This window comes from Entelurus aequoreus, linkage group LG10 (genome assembly GCF_033978785.1).
Source record: "Entelurus aequoreus isolate RoL-2023_Sb linkage group LG10, RoL_Eaeq_v1.1, whole genome shotgun sequence".
Classification (NCBI taxonomy): Eukaryota; Metazoa; Chordata; class Actinopteri; order Syngnathiformes; family Syngnathidae; genus Entelurus; species Entelurus aequoreus.
The window spans coordinates 49,552,521-49,572,316 of record NC_084740.1 but is presented as its reverse complement, the minus strand read 5'-3'; the positions used below and the strand labels follow the sequence as shown (position 1 = coordinate 49,572,316).

The 19,796-nt window shown below is 41.7% G+C and overlaps 1 protein-coding gene across 1 annotated transcript in view; it reads left to right on the top strand.

The window, feature by feature from the left end:
* The first annotated feature begins 1,876 nt into the window (after positions 1-1,876).
* Positions 1,877-19,796, top strand: part of smad6b (SMAD family member 6b) — an 86,612-nt gene continuing 68,692 nt past the window's right edge. The window contains exon 1 of the mRNA XM_062061101.1: positions 1,877-3,038. Coding sequence (XP_061917085.1) covers positions 2,396-3,038 — 643 coding nt within the window. The 5' untranslated portion in view covers positions 1,877-2,395. The remainder of the gene's footprint in view (positions 3,039-19,796) is intronic.

Below are 19,796 nucleotides of genomic sequence, written 5' to 3'. Positions count from 1 at the left end.
TGGAACATCCCACAGGTGAACAGGCAAATTGGGAACAGGTGGGTGCCATGATTGGGTATAAAAGTAGATTCCATGAAATGCTCAGTCATTCACAAACAAGGATGGGGCGAGGGTCACCACTTTGTCAACAAATGTGTGACCAAATTGTTGAAAAGTTTAAGAAAAACCTTTCTCAACCAGCTATTGCAAGGAATTTAGGGATTTCACCATCTACGGTCTGTAATATCATCAAAGGGTTCAGAGAATCTGGAGAAATCACTGCATGTAAGCAGCTAAGCCTGTGACCTTCGATCCCTCAGGCTGTACTACTCAACAAGCGACATCAGTGTGTAAAGGATATCACCACATGGGCTCAGGAACACTTCAGAAACCCACTGTCAGTAACTACAGTTGGTCGCTACATCTGTAAGTGCAAGTTAAAACTCTCCCATGCAAGGCGAAAACCGTTTATCAACAACACCCAGAAACGCTGTCTGCTTCGCTGGGCCTGAGCTCATCTAAGATGGACTGATACAAAGTGGAAAAGTGTTCTGTGGTCTGACGAGTCCACATTTCAAATTGTTTTTGGAAACTGTGGACGTCGTGTCCTCCGGACCAAAGAGGAAAAGAACCATCCGGAATTTTATAGGCGCAAAGTTGAAAAGCCAGCATCTGTGATGGTATGGGGGTGTATTAGTGCCCAAGACATGGGTAACTTACACATCTGTGAAGGCACCATTAATGCTGAAAGGTACATACAGGTTTTGGAGCAACATATGTTGCCATCCAAGCAACGTTACCATGGACGCCCCTGCTTATTTCAGCAAGACAATGCCAAGCCACGTGTTACATCAACTTGGCTTCATAGTAAAAGAGTGCGGGTACTAGACTGGCCTGCCTGTAGTCCAGACCTGTCTCCCATTGAAAATGTGTGGCGCATTATGAAGCCTAAATACCACAACGGAGACCCCCGGACTGTTGAACAACTTAAGCTGTACATCAAGCAAGAATGGGAAAGAATTCCACCTGGGAAGCTTCAAAAATGTGTCTCCTCAGTTCCCAAACATTTACTGAGTGTTGTTAAAAGGAAAGGCCATGTAACACAGTGGTGAACATGCCCTTTCCTAACTACTTTGGCACGTGTTGCAGCCATGAAATTCTAAGTTAATTATTATTTGCAAAAAAAAAAAAAAAGTTTATGAGTTTGAACATCAAATATCTTGTCTTTGTAGTGCATTCAACTGAATATGGGTTGAAAAGGATTTGCAAATCATTGTACAATATTATATCAGACCCACTCGACATCCATTGCTTTCGGTCTCCCCTAGAGGGGGGGTTACCCACATATGCGGTCCTCTCCAAGGTTTCTCATAGTCATTCACATTGACGTCCCACTGGGGTGAGTTTTCCTTGCCCGTATGTGGGCTCTGTACCGAGGATGTCGTTGTGGCTTGTACAGCCCTTTGAGACACTTGTGATTTAGGGCTATATAAATAAACATTGATTGATTGATTGATATTCCGTTTATATTTACATCTAACACAATTTCCCAACTCATATGGAGACGGGGTTTGTAAAAAACAACAAAAAAAACAACAACCAAAAAAACATGGGTGTTTCTTGTTATTTTGCAGCCCAGCGCGATAACACGCCGACATGTAAATAAAGTTGGGAGTGAGTCGAAGGTGGATGTTTCGCCTTTAAGAGTTGAGAAACTTGAAACCTTGTTTGTGCACCAATCAGTGCAGCTCCCAGCCGCCAAAGTGTCTAGACTAGCACATGATGGGAGTCAGCCAATGGCTCCAGCGCTCTCCTCGGGGGCCCCGGGCGTGTGCGTGTGTGCGTGTGCGTGTGTGCGGGAGAGAGAGAGAGAGAGAGGGGGAGAGAGAGGGGGGGAGAGGGGGGTAGTGAAAAAGGAAAGAAAGCACGCTGGCTGCCAGTCCAGTCCGACTCTGAGGAGGGAAGCAGGAATGCGCTACGTCTCTAGGATTCTTCTTTTTGTGGGGATTTAACAAAAAGAGCCTTTTTTTTTTTTTAGAAGAGTAGGGTTGTACAAAAAGTGCCAAACTATCGCGAGTTTTGGAAGCAACTTTTGTTTGGATCCGCGATGGACTAAGTCTAGTTGGCTTCCCCCCCCCCCCCCCCTCGTTTGTCGCGTTCTGCTCGGAATGTCGCGTGTCGCCGCGTCGTCGCCGCCGCCGTGCGCTTTTGTCGGCGTCTAGACGCAACCGGTGCGTGTCCGCATCCGATGTTGCGTCCGTCAGTCGGCTGTGCGAGCTCTGCACGGCGTCTCACTGACGTCTCCATGTTGAGTTCGAGTTAAGTTCGGGACGGCCGTGTAAAGAGTCACTCTCTTACCCTCCTTCACCCCCACCTTCCACTCCCCCCCTCCCCCAAATAGATAGTCGGGTCGTCTATGTTCAGGACGAGACGCTCGGGTCTTGTGCGGCGACTCTGGAGAAGCCGTTTGGTTCCAGATAAAGACGGGGACGATGGAAATGTGGCAAGTAGCGAGGGGTGCAGCAGGGACGAGGCGTTCGCGAACAACCCGCAGAAGATTCCCAAAACGGAGTTCGGATCGATGACCCCGAGCGGGGCTTTCGCGGGTGGCCCAGGCGGGCTGGACCAAGATGGAGGTACCGACGCCAGGACGGTGACCTGCTGCCTATTTAAAGAGCGGGACCACGCCGAGGACGGGATGAGGGACCACCAGCTCGGTTCCCCCGAGTCCCCGGAAGCGATGACGCCTCCCCGCGCGGTGCTGGAGGAAGAAGTCAAACTGGCCGCGCACACTCTTTTAAAAAAGCTGAAGGAGAAAGCGCTGGATACTTTACTGGAGGCGGTGGAGTCCAGAGGAGGGCTGCCCAGCGACTGTGTCATGGTGTCCCGGACCGAGCTCGTCTCGTCCCCGCAGCTGCTGGTGTGTCGACTGTACCGCTGGTCAGACCTCCAGCACCCGGCCCAGCTCAAGGCGCTCTGTGAGTGTAAGAGCTTCGGAGGAGCGGACAGTCCGACCGTGTGCTGCAACCCCTACCACTACAGCCGCCTCTGTGGGCCAGGTAAGAACTCTGCCGGCTCACCTGGACGTGCATGCTGGGAAAGCAGGGGTGTCAAACTCATTTTTAGCTCGCCACATGGAGAACAATCTACTCCCAAATGGGCCGGGGGGCTGGTAAAATCACGGCACGATAACTTAAAAATAAAGACAACTTCGGATTGTTTTCTTTGTTTAAAAATAGAACAAGCACATTCTGAAAATGTACAAATCATAATGGTGTTGGGTTTTATTTTACACTTACCCGTATTCTCCGCACTATAAGGCGCACCGGATTATAAGGCGCACCTTCAATGAATGGCATATTTCAAAACTTTGTTCACATATAAGGCGCACCGGATTATAAGGCGCACATATGCATCCATTAGATCAGGCCTGGGCAATTATTTTACTCGGGGGGCCAGATTTAGATAAAATAAAGTGTGTCTGGGGGCCGGTATATCTATCTTTAGGAACACTAATACAAAACCTCACAATAATGATTGAAAGCTAAAAACGTTATGACAGACTGCCTTGAAAAACGGAATGGAATTTGACATTTTTTTTTACTGATTGAGACACCCAGAAAGTGCATGGAAATAAAGAATGTGGGATTTACAATATTAACTATGAATGATAAAACACTGAATATTGACAACATATTTTACAATCAACCGAAACGCAAACAAAATGCAACAAACATAGTGAAAAAAAACCCCACCTACAATCTGAGATATCTCATAGTGACCACATTAAGTAATTAGATGACCATAGTAACTAATTAGATGACTATAGTAACTAATTAGATGACCATAGTAACTAATTAGATGACCATAGGAACTAGTATATGATGCAGATTCCAAGCATTGAAAGACTTAGTATAGTTGAAGACTTCCGGTCATTAGAAAACATGACTGCAGATCATAATGGTAGCTACACTTTCCATCTTAAACATCTAAAACTATTATTTTGGAATGTCCGGCGGGCCAGATTGAAAAGCTTAACGGGCCGTATGTGGCCCCCGGGCCTTAATTTGCCCAGGTCTACATTAGATGGAGCTGCGCTAAAGGGAATGTCAACAAAACAGTTAGATAGGTCAGTCAAACTTTATTAATAGATTACAAACCAGCGTTTTGACAGCTTCGTTCACTCCCAAAATGAATAAACAGCTGTTTTATTATTCTAAAGTCAGTGACGTGGTGTTTTGTTTATCTTTTCTTTTATCTTTTATCCATTGGGGCGGTATAGCTCGGTTGGTAGAGTGGCCGTGCCAGCAACTTGAGGGTTGCAGGTTCAATCTCCGCTTCCGCCATCCTAGTCACTGCCGTTGTGTCCTTGGGCAAGACACTTTACCCACCTGCTCCCAGTGCCACCCACACTGGTTTAAAATGTAACTTAGATTTTGGGTTTCACTATGTAAAGCGCTTTGAGTCACTAGAGAAAAGCGCTATATAAATATATTTCACTTCACATCTATTAACAACAGCAAGGTACAACAGTAGTGCAACATTTATATCACATAGTGGAGGGGAACTTTTCCCTGATTCAATAAACACGTAAAAAACAGTGATACTGTTACGGTACATCAAACGTTAGTGCAATCACAATATAGTAACACTCCAAATAGTGCAGAGCAATAACAATATATCAATAACTCAACCTTGCTCAAACGTTAATGTCACACAACACAACACACAAAATAAACATGTAAAGCTCACTTTATCAAGTTATTCCTCATCCACGAATCTCTAGAATTCTTCTTCTTCAGTGTCCGAATTAAACACCATTGATTCGTTTATGTTAAATTCTCTCGCTGCTGCTCTATTCCCGTGTTCTACTGTGTGACTGATCGTCTTAAGTTTAAAGTCTGCGTCGTAAGCGTGTCTCTTAATAGGAGCCATTTTGGGGTCTTTACATAAACAAACAAATGGTAATCAAAACGGCACGCCTCGCGCAGTCATATATCCCTGCATGCACCGCACGCTTCTTCTTCTACGGGGGCGGCTGGTTACCGTGGAAGAAGAATTTCTTCTTCTACGGGCATACTTGCCAATCTTGAGACCTCCAAATTCGGGAGATTTGGGGGGCGGGTGGGGCCAGGAAGCGGGGTTAAGGGGGAGGAGTATATTCATAGCTAGAATTCACTTAAATTCAAGTATTTCTTTCATATATATATAATAATATAAATACTTGCCTTCCAGTGAATTCTAGCAATTTATAAATATATATATATATATATATATATATATATATATATATATATATATATATATATATATATATATATATATATATAAATAAAATAAATACTTGAATTTCAGTGTTCATTTATTTACACATATACACACATAACACTCCTCTCTACTCATTGTTGTATTTGAAAGTGCAATGCTTTGCAGCCAGTAGCACAGACTTTGAAGGAGCATAGGTATGGGCAGTGTAATATTCTGGGTTGGAGTCAATAACCAGGCGAGGTGACGAAGTTACGTCTCTTTACTTCATACTTCAGAACCGACTCCCACACTTGCCGTCAGGGTGCGCAATACAACGTAAACCGTTGGCCAACCAAAAAGTAACTTTTTGGTTGGCCAACGGTTTATGTGTGGACGTAACGAGAGGCTGTCCTCACTCAGGTCTGCACGGACCTGGAGGGGGCGTGCCTTAAGTCCTTATATATATATATATATATATATATATATATATATATATATATATATATATATATATATATATATATATATATATTAGGGCTGGCCGATATGGTCTTTTATTAATATCTCGATATTTTTAGGCCATGTCACGATACACAATATATATCTCAATATTTTGCCTTACCCTTGAATGAACACTTGATGCATATAATAACACCAGTAAGATGATTCTATGTGTCTACATTAAAACATTCTTCTTCATACTGCATTAATATATGCTCATTTTAAACTTTCATGCAGAGAGGGAAATCACAACTAAGTCAATTTACTAAAACTGTATTTATTAAACAGTTATTAAGCAGTGGCACAAACATTTCAAAACAGAAAGTGCAAGATTGTCAGAGACATTTTAAAACAAGCTATTAGTGCGCTTTTGTGCATGATGTCACTAAGATGACATATCAAAACAACACTAAATTAAAGTGCACTTTTTGTACAGAACGCTTGTAACTCCAATTTTTGCTTGCAACTTGAAGCATAACAATTAGCTGAGAGTTCTTATCTCAAAACATCCTTTTACTCTTCTTTATTTTTATGAGACTGGGCTAACTTTCAGTATTTAAATAATTGCTATACTATTTTTTTTCTAAATTTCAACACTTCCTTGTGGTCTTCCCTTGACTAACACCCAGAGGTGTGGACTCGAGTCACATGACTTGGACTCGAGTCAGACTCGAGTCATGAATTTGATGACTTTAGACTCGACTTGACAAAATGTAAAGAGACTTGCAACTCGACTTAGACTTTAACATCAATGACTTGTGACTTCACTTGGACTTGAGCCTTTTGACTTGACATGACTTGCTACTTTCCCCAAAACCCAAAGCTTAAAAAGTTATTTGGGAGCGCTCCGTATTTTTCATTTTCTTCGTCTGTGTCTATCAGCGTGTTGTTTCTGTCAGCGTGTGTGCTCTCAGTACAACAGCCAATCAGATTAGATCTACGTTGTTTTCATCACACAGCATTCATCCAATCAAATTGCAGGACAACCAATGAAGAAGAGTTGTCAAACACCGCAGCAGTGAGAAACAATTATGCCAAAGTTGGTTTTCCTTCGGGTATAAAAACTACGACTTGGTCAACAAAAAACGAATTGCCGTATGAAAATCACGCAGGTGGAATATTACAGACGGAGATGCAACAATTTCCAACTTCGTTCGACATTTGAAGTTGCACAAAGAAGGGTAAGTTTTGAATGTAAGATAACGTTTATTGGCTAAGTAACGTGACTTTTATTTGCTGTGTAGTTAAATCAGTGAGGCTGTAAACTCACTGCTAACGTTATAACCATAGACATCTTATAAGTAGACGCAGCATCGAGGGCTACTGCCTACTGGCGCAGACGAGACGCGGGGCCGCCATCTTGGAGTGGTGATCCGCTCCACTCAGTGCAATTCATTTGGCAGGAGCAATGAACTGTCAGCGCATTTAATTCATTTTACCTCACTGAATACCACTGATTTTCACATGCTTTTTTGTCATACGTGTAGCTATTATAACGGACACATGTTTTGGCGTGTTTTATTATTCATAGTTTGCTTAACATTAATAGAATATTCTTATATGCTATAAGTGACCAGACGTCCGAGATCAAAACTGGGAATATAATCCCAGAGAAGGGGAAAAAAACGGTCAGCTATTTTTAAGTTGAAGAAACAATATGATTAGGTTATATATACATGCTACATAAACAATGTATGAATACATTAGATATCTATATATCTTATAGACCGTATCTCTGTTGCTGCAGCAGCAGAGAGTTTATTCTGTCTTGACACTTTGTATTGATATTTTGTATTACATTCTTCCCTTAAATTATCATGTTTACAGTGATTGTTATATATGTATTTTTTATGTATGTCGCTTTGGATAAAAGCGTCTGCCAAATACTTAAACATAGACATACCGGTATATAAACACCTGAAAGTCTTTATATCAGCTAAAACCACCAATCTGTTTCATTGGATTCAGAATAAAACCAAATTCTGTTTTACCCAGCAATGTTAGTATTTGAATATTGTTACTTGAAGACTTATTCCTGGTTACAATTATACTGTTAAGAAAGTATTGTGTTATATTTTGCCTAAAATGAGAATGCATCATCATCAGTGGCGGCTGGTGAATTTAGTTTTAGGTGGGGCTGAAAGTTTGTAAACCAAACCCCTGTAGGGGGTCATCCTCCCCCAGAAGATTTCTTTGTGATTTTCACATACAAATATTGAAGATCTTTGCTCCTTCTCAACTCTGTGGTAATATTCTTTTCATAAAATACAACCAATAGTACGTTAATGTTAAATCTTACTTGTGAAAAGTAATCCCCCGATTCCTATTTTCAACAGTCCGCTCATTTGAGTAGAAAAACGCTGAACACCAGCTCGGCATCTTTGTTTCCTACCTGTCAACTGTTAGTTTAGGCTGCTCGCCGGCTCCTCATCACCACTTCAAGATGGCAGACGAATTTCTCGCATCACAGCAGCCAATGCTGCGTCTACTTATAAGATGTCTGTGGTTATAACGTCATTGCAAACACGGCAATCTGTTGCGTCCACTGCAGTTTGCTACCTTATTCATACTTTTTGTCAAGTGATTTGTTTTAAGCAGGGTTGCATGAGGTACCTATTCATAACGTTACGTTAGTCAATGTATCACACACAGTAACGTAACGTTAGTCAATGTATCACACACAGTAACTTAACGTTAGACGGCGGTCAGCAGCACCGCATATTTTAGCCACCTACCAAAAGACAAACATAGTCAAATAAAGGTCAGTTAAAATGTATACTATATTAAGAATATGTGTACATAATGCATAGGGCCCTGACATCTAAAAAGTACAACTCTGTTCATTGTTATGTTCATGTATTTGTTATGTTTTTCATGTGTACGCACACATAAACACACATACAGTATGAGATGAGATCAATGAGATAAGGTAAGAACAGGATAGAAACTGCTGTGGAACTAGTTACAATACAATATGCCATGGAAATACAATGTTAACACTTTTGTACAAATAAGTACAGTTGCACTTGTTTTTTCAAATGTGTTTATTCTGTAAAGGAATGAGTTAAATGTTTAAAATGACTGGTTAATAGTGCTATTATGAAGTGCAATGTCAGCACTATTTTTTTTCCTGCAATTTCAAATGCACTTGTTTTAATAAATAAATACAGCGTTTTAAAAGCATACACAATATGTGTAAATATATTGGTCTGTGGTTAAAAGGACTTGAAAGGACTCGAAACTCAAAATGCAGGACTTGGGACTTGACTTGAGACTTTCCAGTCTTGACTTTGGACTTGACTCGGGACTTGCCTGTCTTGACTCGGGACTTGACTCGAGACTTGAGGGCAAAGACTTGAGACTTACTTGTGACTTGCAAAGCAATGACTTGGTCCCACCTCTGCTAACACCCTCCCCCCACCACATCCCACCTCCCCGGATTGTAAATAATCAAATGTATTTCTAATGTATATACTTGTTCTTATGCTATCTGAACTCACTATGTTCTCTGCTCGCTGTACATATCCTACCAAGTCAGACCTACACTGTTTCAATGTCCATTTCTCTGATGATGCAATTGTTGATGACTGAAGTGCTGATATCAACCAAACCTAACCCCCCCCCCCCCCCCCACATCCCATCCCCCGGATTGTAAATAATGTAAATAATTCAATGTATATACTCTGATGATTAACTTGTGTGATGACTGTATTATGATGATAGTATATATTTTTACCATGAATTGATTTACGTGGACCCCGACTTAAACAAGTTGCAAAACTTATTGGGGTGTTACCATTTAGTGGTCAATTGTACGGAATATGTACTGTACTGTGCAATCTACTAATACAAGTTTCAATCAAATCAATCAATCAATCAGTCTACATAACATGTAATGGTAGTACTTTGGTGAAAAATGTTGTTTCACAGACCATCTTTAAGCCAATTTGATGCTCCCTTGTGAGTGGCGTAGTTGTTAGATGCAAATAAACCTCTCCTTACCACACCCCCTCATGCTGCGTGTGCATTTGCACCTGCACGGCAGAAATGTTTTGCAGTTTTTTTTAAGCTTTCTTGCTTTTATTGTGCACTATGGACATCGTTTGTTGTTAGTGACTTACGCCACAACGCAACATCCCAGATGATATAGCGAGATCAGCCGCTCACTGTGTGTTTGTTGTCGGCACCAAGGATGGAGGCAAAGATGCGGGCGGACTTAAGAGAGGAACGAAGCCCGGCTGACGTACAGGTTGGAACTATAGGCCGCCTAAGGTTAAACCTCTTCCGAATCTGTAATTTTGTAATGCTAGATCGTAGGGCTGGGTGATATGGACCAAAACTAATATCCTGGTATTTTCAGGCTGAATGGCGATATACATTATATCAGTGGTTCTTAACCTTGTTGGAGGTACCGAACCCCACCAGTTTCATATGCGCATTCACCGAACCCTTCTTTAGTGAAAAATATACATACATTTTTTTTCAACTTCAAGACAAAGTTATATGTTTTTGGTAACACTTTAGTATGGGGAACATATTCTAAGTAACAAAGACTTAATTTAGAGTTATTTAGACACTAGGGGAACATATTCTAAGTAACAAAGACTTAATATAGACTTATTTGGACACTAGGGAACATATTCTAAGTAACAAAGACTTAATTTAGAGTTATTTGGACTCTAGGGGAACACAAAGACTTAATTTAGAGTTATTTGGACACTAGGGGAACATATTCTAAGTAACAAAGACTTAATTTAGAGTTATTTGGACTCTAGGGGAACACAAAGACTTAATTTAGAGTTATTTGGACACTAGGGGAACATATTCTAAGTAACAAAGACTTAATTTAGAGTTATTTGGACACTAGGGGAACATATTCTAAGTAACAAAGACTTAATATAGAGTTATTTGGACACTAGGGGAACATATTCTAAGTAACAAAGACTTAATTTAGAGTTATTTGGACACTCGGGGAACATATTCTAAGTAACAAAGACTTAATATAGAGTTATTTGGACACTAGGGGAACATATTCTAAGTAACAAATACTTAATTTAGAGTTATTTGGACACTAGGGGAACATATTCTGAGTAACAAAGACTTAATTTAGAGTTATTTGGACACTAGGGGAACATATTCTAAGTAACAAAGACTTAATTTAGAGTTATTTGGACACTAGGGGAACATATTCTAAGTAATAAAGACTTAATTTAGAGTTATTTGGTTAGGGTCAGGGTTAGAGGGTTAGGTTTATGATAAGGCCATGCCGAATAAGGCATTAATAAGTACTTAATAATGACTAATTAAGAGCCAATATGTTAATTATTTTGCATGTTAATAAGCAAATAATTAATGGTGAATATGTTCCCCATACTAAAGTGTTACCATGTTTTTTTACTGGTGCATAAAATGAACCGTGCATGAACATCACCTTGTTCAAACAACAAAACCAACACAGTGCATAAACTCACAACACATTACACACCTGCAAGTCAGTGTGACTTCTGCTGTTGCCGTATCCGTAATACGCCGATAGGGAGAAGTTTGTATTTACACGATGAGTCGGGTGTGTTTTGACCTCCGCCGAACCCCTGAGGCCGACTCACCGAACTCCTAAGGTTCCATCGAACCCAGGTTAAGAACCACTGCATTATAAATATCGGTATCTTAAAGCCCCACTTAAGAACTTTCAGTTTTAGTTGATTTTGAGGAGCTAGTGGACCAAAGCGGTAGGGTTGTGCCAGGAGAAGACCGCACACATGAGGACTAACGCATGTAGCATCATACTGACATGATGTCCGCTTTAATATTGGCACAAATATTAGGTCTCTAGTGGCTATGCTGATTTTAAAAAGCAGACACTATCAAGAAATGATCTTGGATTGAATTACCAACATGACGCTACTAGCAAGAATGTATCAGGGCGGATGCAGGTCCGAAGCAAAGAAAGACCGGCGGGAGATTTTTATAGAAGAAAGTAGTAGTGAAAGTATTCTGCTGGTGGCTATTTATTGCTGCCACCCAAATTTCCCATAGCTAACATAAGCATTATCATTTTGATTTGAGCATGGAAAGTCACTGACTAGTCCAGCAGGAACACAGCAAAGGCAGCATTGATCTAAAATTCCTTGTCTTTGAGCTCATGCCACCGAGTGCAATGTTGATCCTGACTGTCCTTTTATTCGGGTAAGCTCCGTTTTTCTTTATTTGTCTCCTCAATTAAAACGTTTCGTTTCTTTGGTTGTTTTGGAGCTTCGGCCATGATAGCAGTAATTGCACGTAGCCGTTCTTTTTCTTCTTTTTCTTTTCGTTTTCTGGCGGCACGCAGGTGTTCGCTTTGACTTCCGTCTTGTTAACGAATGGGGAAAAGGGGTAGTGACGTATGCTGTAAAGCAAGACAGCACATTTGTAGTTTTTTGTGTGGCAGGGTTCCTGCCACCTTCCTCAATGTGGCTAAGTGCTAGTAAAAGCGATACAGACCCCCTCAGGCCATGACAGTAAGTCCATGTATCATCACAAAAGTTATGTAATAACCTTATGAAGGTTGAACAGTTACTTAGTGCTAAGGCTGAAACGATGCGTCGACGTAGTCGACGTCATCGGTTACGTAAATACGTTGACGCCGTTTTTGTGCGTCGACGCGTCGCATATTTACGTCATGGCGAAGCGCAAAGCAGACGATCAAAGCAGACGGTGCGAGCGAGGGGGAAAAAAGCATGCCAAAAGTGGTCAAAAGTGTGGGAGTATTTCAATAAACGGCCTAATAATGTTGTTGTATGCACGCTGTGTCGAGCGGAAATGGCCTATCATAGCAGCACAACGGCTATGAACGAACCATCAACTAGTCAATCGTCCGCGCGAGCATACGTTGTCATCATTACACAAAAACATGAATGTGTCATTTGTATCTGCTAGGGGTGTAACGGTACGTGTTTTGTATTGAACCGTTTCGGTACGGGGCTTTCGGTTCGGTAAGGGGGTGTACCGAACGAGTTTCTAAGCTAAAGCTAACTTTAGCTGCTAAAGTCTTAACCAGCTGCTTTGCTCCTTCTGCTTCTGTCTCGAGCACGCAGCATTGTCCCACACAAAGCATTATCAGCCAATCAGCAGTGCGTATTCAGAGCGTTATCAGCCAATCAGCAGTGCGTATTCAGAGCGCATGTAGTCAGCGCTTCAGCGTGGAGCAGATAGGTGTTTAGCAGGTGAGCATCAGGCAGCGGACTCTCCCCAAATGATAATAAACACCTCCCAGTCAACTACTAGTAACATCACTATGAGCCCGTTGACCTTCTAGAAACTTCAACTGCAGCTCAGCTCACTCGCAGTCCTGGCTTGAGGTGAAGGCTAATTAGCTCTCAGTTCCAGCCACATCGACCCCTTCTGAGCGCCTATTTTCAGCTGCTGGGAATATTGTAAACATGAAAAGAACCAGAGCATGTAGACATGCTAACCTTTCATCATTACAACTGTTAGTCACTCACTGGAATGAGTAGAATTGGTTATTTTGTACTGTGTTGGACTGGATGTTTATTTTGCACATTTTAAAAGCAATACTTAATGTTTACAGTGCTCCAGAATATTTATATTAGCACTTTTTTGTATTGGATGTTTATCTTTATTTTTGCACATTTTAGCAAATAAGCAATACTTTCACTTTTGTTGAAATGTTTACACTGTTGTTACAGAATATTTTGTTTTGCACTTTTTTGTATTGGATGTTTATCTTTATTTTTGCACATTTTAAAGCAAAATAAGCAATACTTTTACTTTTGAAATGCTTATACTATTGCAGAATATTAAAATTTGCACTGGATGTTGACTTTTATATTTGCACATTAAAAAGCAAATAAGCTACTTTTAATGTTGTTAAATGTTAAAAGTTTTAAATGTTTACACTGTTACAGAATATTTAGTCATGTTGTTGTCAATGTTGACTGAGTGGCCATACTTCTTTTTTTTTGTAAATAAAAGCCATGCCTCCAAGTCCGAATCCATGGTTCTCGCCCGGAAAAGGGTGGAGTGCCATCTCCGGGTTGCGGAGGAGACCCTGCCCCAAGTGGAGGAGTTCAAGTACCTCGGAGTCTTGTTCACGAGTGAGGGAAGAGTGGATCGTGAGATCGACAGGCGGATCGGTGCGGCGTATTCAGTAATGCGGACGCTGTATCGATCCGTTGTGGTGAAGAAGGAGCTGAGCCGGAAGGCAAAGCTCTCAATTTACCGGTCGATCTACGTTCCCATCCTCACCTATGGTCATGAGCTTTGGGTTATGACCGAAAGGACAAGATCACGGGTACAAGCGGCCGAAATGAGTTTCCTCCGCCGGGTGGCGGGGCTCTCCCTTAGAGATAGGGTGAGAAGCTCTGCCATCCGGGGGGAGCTCAAAGTAAAGCCGCTACTCCTCCACATCGAGAGGAGCCAGATGAGGTGGTTCGGGCATCTGGTCAGGATGCCACCCGAACGCCTCCCTCGGGAGGTGTTTAGGGCACGTCCGACCGGTAGGAGGCCACGGGGAAGACCCAGGACACGTTGGGAAGACTATGTCTCCCGGCTGGCCTGGGAACGCCTCTGGATCCCCCGGGAGGAGCTGGACGAAGTGGCTGGGGAGAGGGAAGTCTGGGCTTCCCTGCTTAAGCTGCTGCCCCCGCGACCCGACCTCGGATAAGCGGAAGAAGATGGATGGATGGAAAAGCCATGCCTTTTGAAAAAACGGGCCTACATTTATTTTTTCATCTTCATTTTGAATAAAAAAATAATCGGCAAAAGGAAAAATAATCTATAGTTAATCGAAAAAAATAATATATAGATTAACCGATTAATCGAAAAATAATCTATAGATTAATCAATACAAAAATAATCGTTAGCTGCAGCTTTACTTAGTGCTGCTTTGTAAGTAGTAACATAACATGTTGCTTAGTCTTATAAAGTAATTAGTTAGCTGTTACTATGGTTTTGTTAATTTTGTGCATAAACGTTAGGTTTGTCATACCACACTTGTGCGCGAAATAGATGGAACTTCTACTCGCTTGCTACGGTGAAGGCCGCTGGCTGTTCAGTTTGAAACTACTCTTATTAATACTATAAATAAATACAAATACATTTGAACATTTCGAAAGGTGGCACCTTACGGACATAGGACGTAACTGCAGTTTTTGTCCATATAGATAAAAGTAGTGTTCATATATGAGGTCTAGTCTTACACATACGACTGCACGATTATGGGCAAAATAATAATTACGATTATTTTTATCAATAGAATAGAATAGAATAGAATACAAAGTACTTTATTGATCTGTGGGGGAAATTCAGCACCACAGTTCCCTCACAATAGACAATAATAATAATAAATAATATAATATATATTATATATATAATATATAATATATAAATAATATAAATATATTCTACATATATTCTACATTTAAGTGCAGTCAAGGAACATATGCATTATACAGTCTGATGGCTGTGTCGTTCCATGTTGCATTTAGAGAGTCTGAGCCTTCCACTGAACGTGCTCATTCTCTCTGCCAGGTCCGAGTGTAGTGGGTGGGAGGTGTTGTCCATAATGGCTAGGAGTTTTGCTAGACTTCTCCTCTCTGACACCACCGCCAGAGAGTCTAGCTCCACTCCCACCACGTTACTGGCCTTTTCTACCAACTTGTCCAGTCTGTTTGCGTCCCTCGCTCTCAGTCCGTTGCCCCAGCAGGCCACGGCGTACAAGAAGGCGCCCGCCACCACCGACTCGTAGAACATCTTCAACATCTTTGTACAGACGTTGAAGGATCCTAGTCTCCTGAGGAAGTAGAGGCGGCTCTGTCCCTTCTTGTAGAGTGCCTCAGCGTGTTTTGACCCATTCAGCTTGTTGTCCATGTGTACTCCCAGGTATTTATAATCCTCAACCATGTCCACATCCACCCCCCTGATGGAAACAGGGGTCGCCGGAGTACTCCTCCTCCTTCCCAGGTCCACAACCAGCTCTTTGGTCTTCGTCACATTAAGCTGGAGGTGGTTCTTTCCACACCATGTGACAAAGTCCTCCACCAGTGCCCTGTATTCCTCATCATCACCATCCTCAATACACCCCACTATCGCAGAGTCATCAGAAAACTTCTGAAGGTGGCAGGACTCTGACTGATAGTGGAAATCGGTGGTGTAGATGGTGAAGAGGAAGGGGGATAGGACTGTGCCCTGCGGGGCCCCGGTGTTGCTGACCAGCCTGTCAGACACAGTCCTGCAGTCGCACGTACTGTGGTCTGTCAGTCAGGTAATCAACAACCCAGGACACCAAGGGGGCCTCCACCTGCATCGTCTCCAACTTCACACCCAGTAGTCCAGGCCGTATGGTATCGAAAGCACTGGAGAAGTCAAAAAACATGACCCTCACACTGCTCGCAGGCTTGTCTAGGTGGGTGTGGGCTCGTTTCAGTAGGTAGATGACTGCGTCCTCCACTCCCAGTCGGGGCTGGTAGGCAAATTGGAGTGGTCCAATACTGAAATCACAATTATTAATCAGGATTATTCATTATGTTTGGTAAAACTGTGTTGGGGTGTGAACGTGACGCCATCATGTAATTTGTAATATCTAATAAAAATGCTATAAATAAACGTTATCTATATATTTAAAGACACATGTATTGTTTATTAATAGTATCAGCTTGTCAGCTTTTTTGTTACATGATGCCTTTATCTCTATTTTTTCATAGAGAGGTATTTTTAAGTTATGTACGCACATTTGCATGTACTAATGTGTATACATGTACATGCTATATCTGGACAGATCAATTGAGAGTTTGAGCAGAAATCTGTCGAATAGCTATTAATTATACACCATGGGGACGCCTCTGCACTGCTGACTTGTCTCCACTCAAGATGATCCCCTGCTGGCTCCACTATGGACTGGACTCTCGCATTATTAACTAGATCCACTCGACATCTATTGCACCGGTCGCCCAGGTCCGAGGTTTGTCATTGTGCCCATTGGGTTGAGTTTTTACATGCCCTGATGTGGGATGTCGTTGTGGCTTGTGCAGCCTTTTGAGACACTTGTGATTGATTGATTGATATAACATTACCAAAATGCTATGTCACATGAATGGTTATTTAAGTAATTACTTTGTGAAATGAAAAGAACACAAGTAATGTAAAAAACATGGCGTTTACTTTTTGATTTCAATATAAAACACTAAGCAGTTTGGCAAATGAAGATAAAGTCTAATAAACAAGCTTTGTTTTTCTCCAACAACCATGTACTTCAGTCCAAAAGTTTGGCCAACAAGAATAAACTGGAGTGATACGTCTCACATCTAGTACACACTCTTTGTGCCTCACCGACAACTCGGCCTGCGTTCAATTCGATGAGATGTTTTAGTATTGATGTTATTGGAACACTCACAAAGTTAGCAGTTAAATTAAAGGATGAGTGAGCATCCCAGTCAACAAACTACAGACTTTATAAACAAGTTGTGGCAACGTTCCCGACGCATCGCCTGTTGCATGGTAACTCTCAGTCCCAGCAGCTGACGGAAGGACGCTAGTGGCACTTTCAAAATGAAACCGCAACATCAAATATGTTTCTCTTCCAACAGCATTGCGCTCTTAATCACACACCGAGACTCCACGGAAGTAGAAGCGATTGAAATTTATTGAAACTAAGTGATCAGCTCCATTTACTCAGAGGGAACATTTTCACAGCAAAGTCCGTGTAGTCGCCGCCATGTTTACTGGAGCCAAACGACTAGTGCAAATGCGCAGGCGCTGCGGCGCTTAATTTTAACAGGAAGTAAGCAGCGTTGCCTAAGATGCATTAATAAATGACGTTTTTTCGATACGTAAAAATTCAAACGGTATTACTAACCATCTGGAATTTTATCGCGGTTTATCATTATACCGTTACATCCCTACTTCAGATGAGGCTGAACGTTTGTGTAGTGACTTGTGCTACTTAAAACAAACAGCAACACAGCATTTTCAGTCTTCGCGTCGTACCATGGGCATTTTGTCGTTTGGACTACAAATGCTTGAACATAGAAGTAAGATAGTGGACTCACGCAGAGACCTTTGGGTAAGCCATTACCATTACCTGCTCCTGTCCTTCTATCGCTGCTCCGTTGAGTCAATACTGACCTACGGCATCTCCGTGTGGGTTTCTAGCTGCACGGTGGCAGAGAGAAAGAGATTACAGGGCCTCATAAATGCGGCCCAGAGGATCACTGCATGTCCTCTTACATCTCTAGAGGACCTGTATAAGAGACACTGCAACAGTGGAGAAAACAGCATCCTCAGGGACTCATCCCACCCAGGTCACCACTGGCTTGAACTCTTGCCCTCAGGGAGGCGCTATAAGACCATCAAAGCAAGGACAAATAGACTGAAAAACAGTTTCTATCCTAGAGCTGTTATTGCCCTAAACTCCGCACTTACCTGAACACTCACCACTTTATTACTTGCTTACCTCTGACAGAGATCTGCTGTGCAATATGTTTTTAACATTTTATTCTGTTTATAAATTTTAAATTGTTTTATTATTGTTGTTGTCTTAAGACTATTTTATGTAGGTTTGTTTGAAAAACACTGAGCTGGATTGCTGTCCAATTTCGTTGTTTCCATACAATGACAATAAAGGTATTCTGATTCTGATTCTGATATATACATATCCGCAGACATCACAGGACTGGGAAATTCCAAACAGACCGTTTGTAGGAAGTAGAAAAGAGGCAAGATTGTTTTATAAATATCTCTGCAATTGTTCCACGGTTTGATTTCACATATTTAGGACTTATGCAGATCCCAAATACACATAAGCAGGTACCATCAGGTTGGCAAAGTTGGTTTTGTTTAAGTGTGACTCTATGTAGTGGATTATTTGTTGATATTTAGTGTGACTAATATGAATGTTACACATTCTTATTTGAACTGCCTTGAAAGACAGGATTTGTCAGTTTATCTACTAAAACATCACTCATGCTGGACTGTGACATCTGGGCCTCACAATGAGGGAGTGTGTTTGCGTCTTCAACCTTCATGTTTTCAACTAATGTGAAGCACATGACTTCCGAATTTGAGGGTTTCTTTAAAATGTCCGTCAATTTGGCGGTTCAAAACTGATGGTTTCAGCACATCTTCTTTAAGACTAATTAGGCTAAACTGTAACAGTTCTGTTGGAGGTAAATTTTTGATTCATCTCTCCCGGACTTTTAGGCCTCCCATTTGGCCAGAGGCCCTTTGACGCCATGACAACACACTATGATGTGCAGAGAGTCAGTATTTCTGTCTCCTCTCTGGCACAGGAGGTGGATTTTCCATAACATCTACGTTTACTAGCCAGCTGGCAGCGTCCAGCTCTTCAGACTCGTACATGCAACAATATCAAATTAAATGCAACCCGCATGTTGCGTGTGTGTATGCAGCAAGTGTTTTAAATAGGTGGGAATGCGTTTCCCCGTGCTGTCGTGACGTTGCTCCCCGCTAGAAATGGGAGCTGGATTGTAAAAAGAAAGGAGAGGGGGGTGCATTCCCCATATTGGGACCTAAGCTCGTAGTAGACATAGCTCACACGCGCTCATGCATGGCCCGATAGAGATGGTATTTCTTTCATGCTATTCAAGGGGCCGGGCTTTGATTCAAGATCTTAATCACTGGCTTGGACATTGTTTAGAAATGGAAGATATGTTTGAGTTTAGAGCTCGTGCCACTCAGTAAATACTTTAAGAATTTTGAAGTAAAGTTGTTGTTTTCACGTGACTGTAAATTGCATTCCCAAACCCTAACGCTCAAAGTGGTATAATCACTTGAAAAATCTTAATTGTGAATTACTTTTGGAACATCAGTTGCTAAGTCGGGCTGCAACTAACGATTATTTTAATAGTCGATTACCGTATTTCCCGGACCATAGGGCGCACCGGATTATAATGTGCACTGCCGATGAATGGTCTATTTTGGATCTTTTTTCATATATAAGGCACACCGAACTATAGGGTGCATTAAAGGAGTCATATTATTATTATTTATTTTCTAAATGGAAAACACTTCCTTGTGGTCTACATAACATGTAATTGTCATGATCCGTTGTCCGG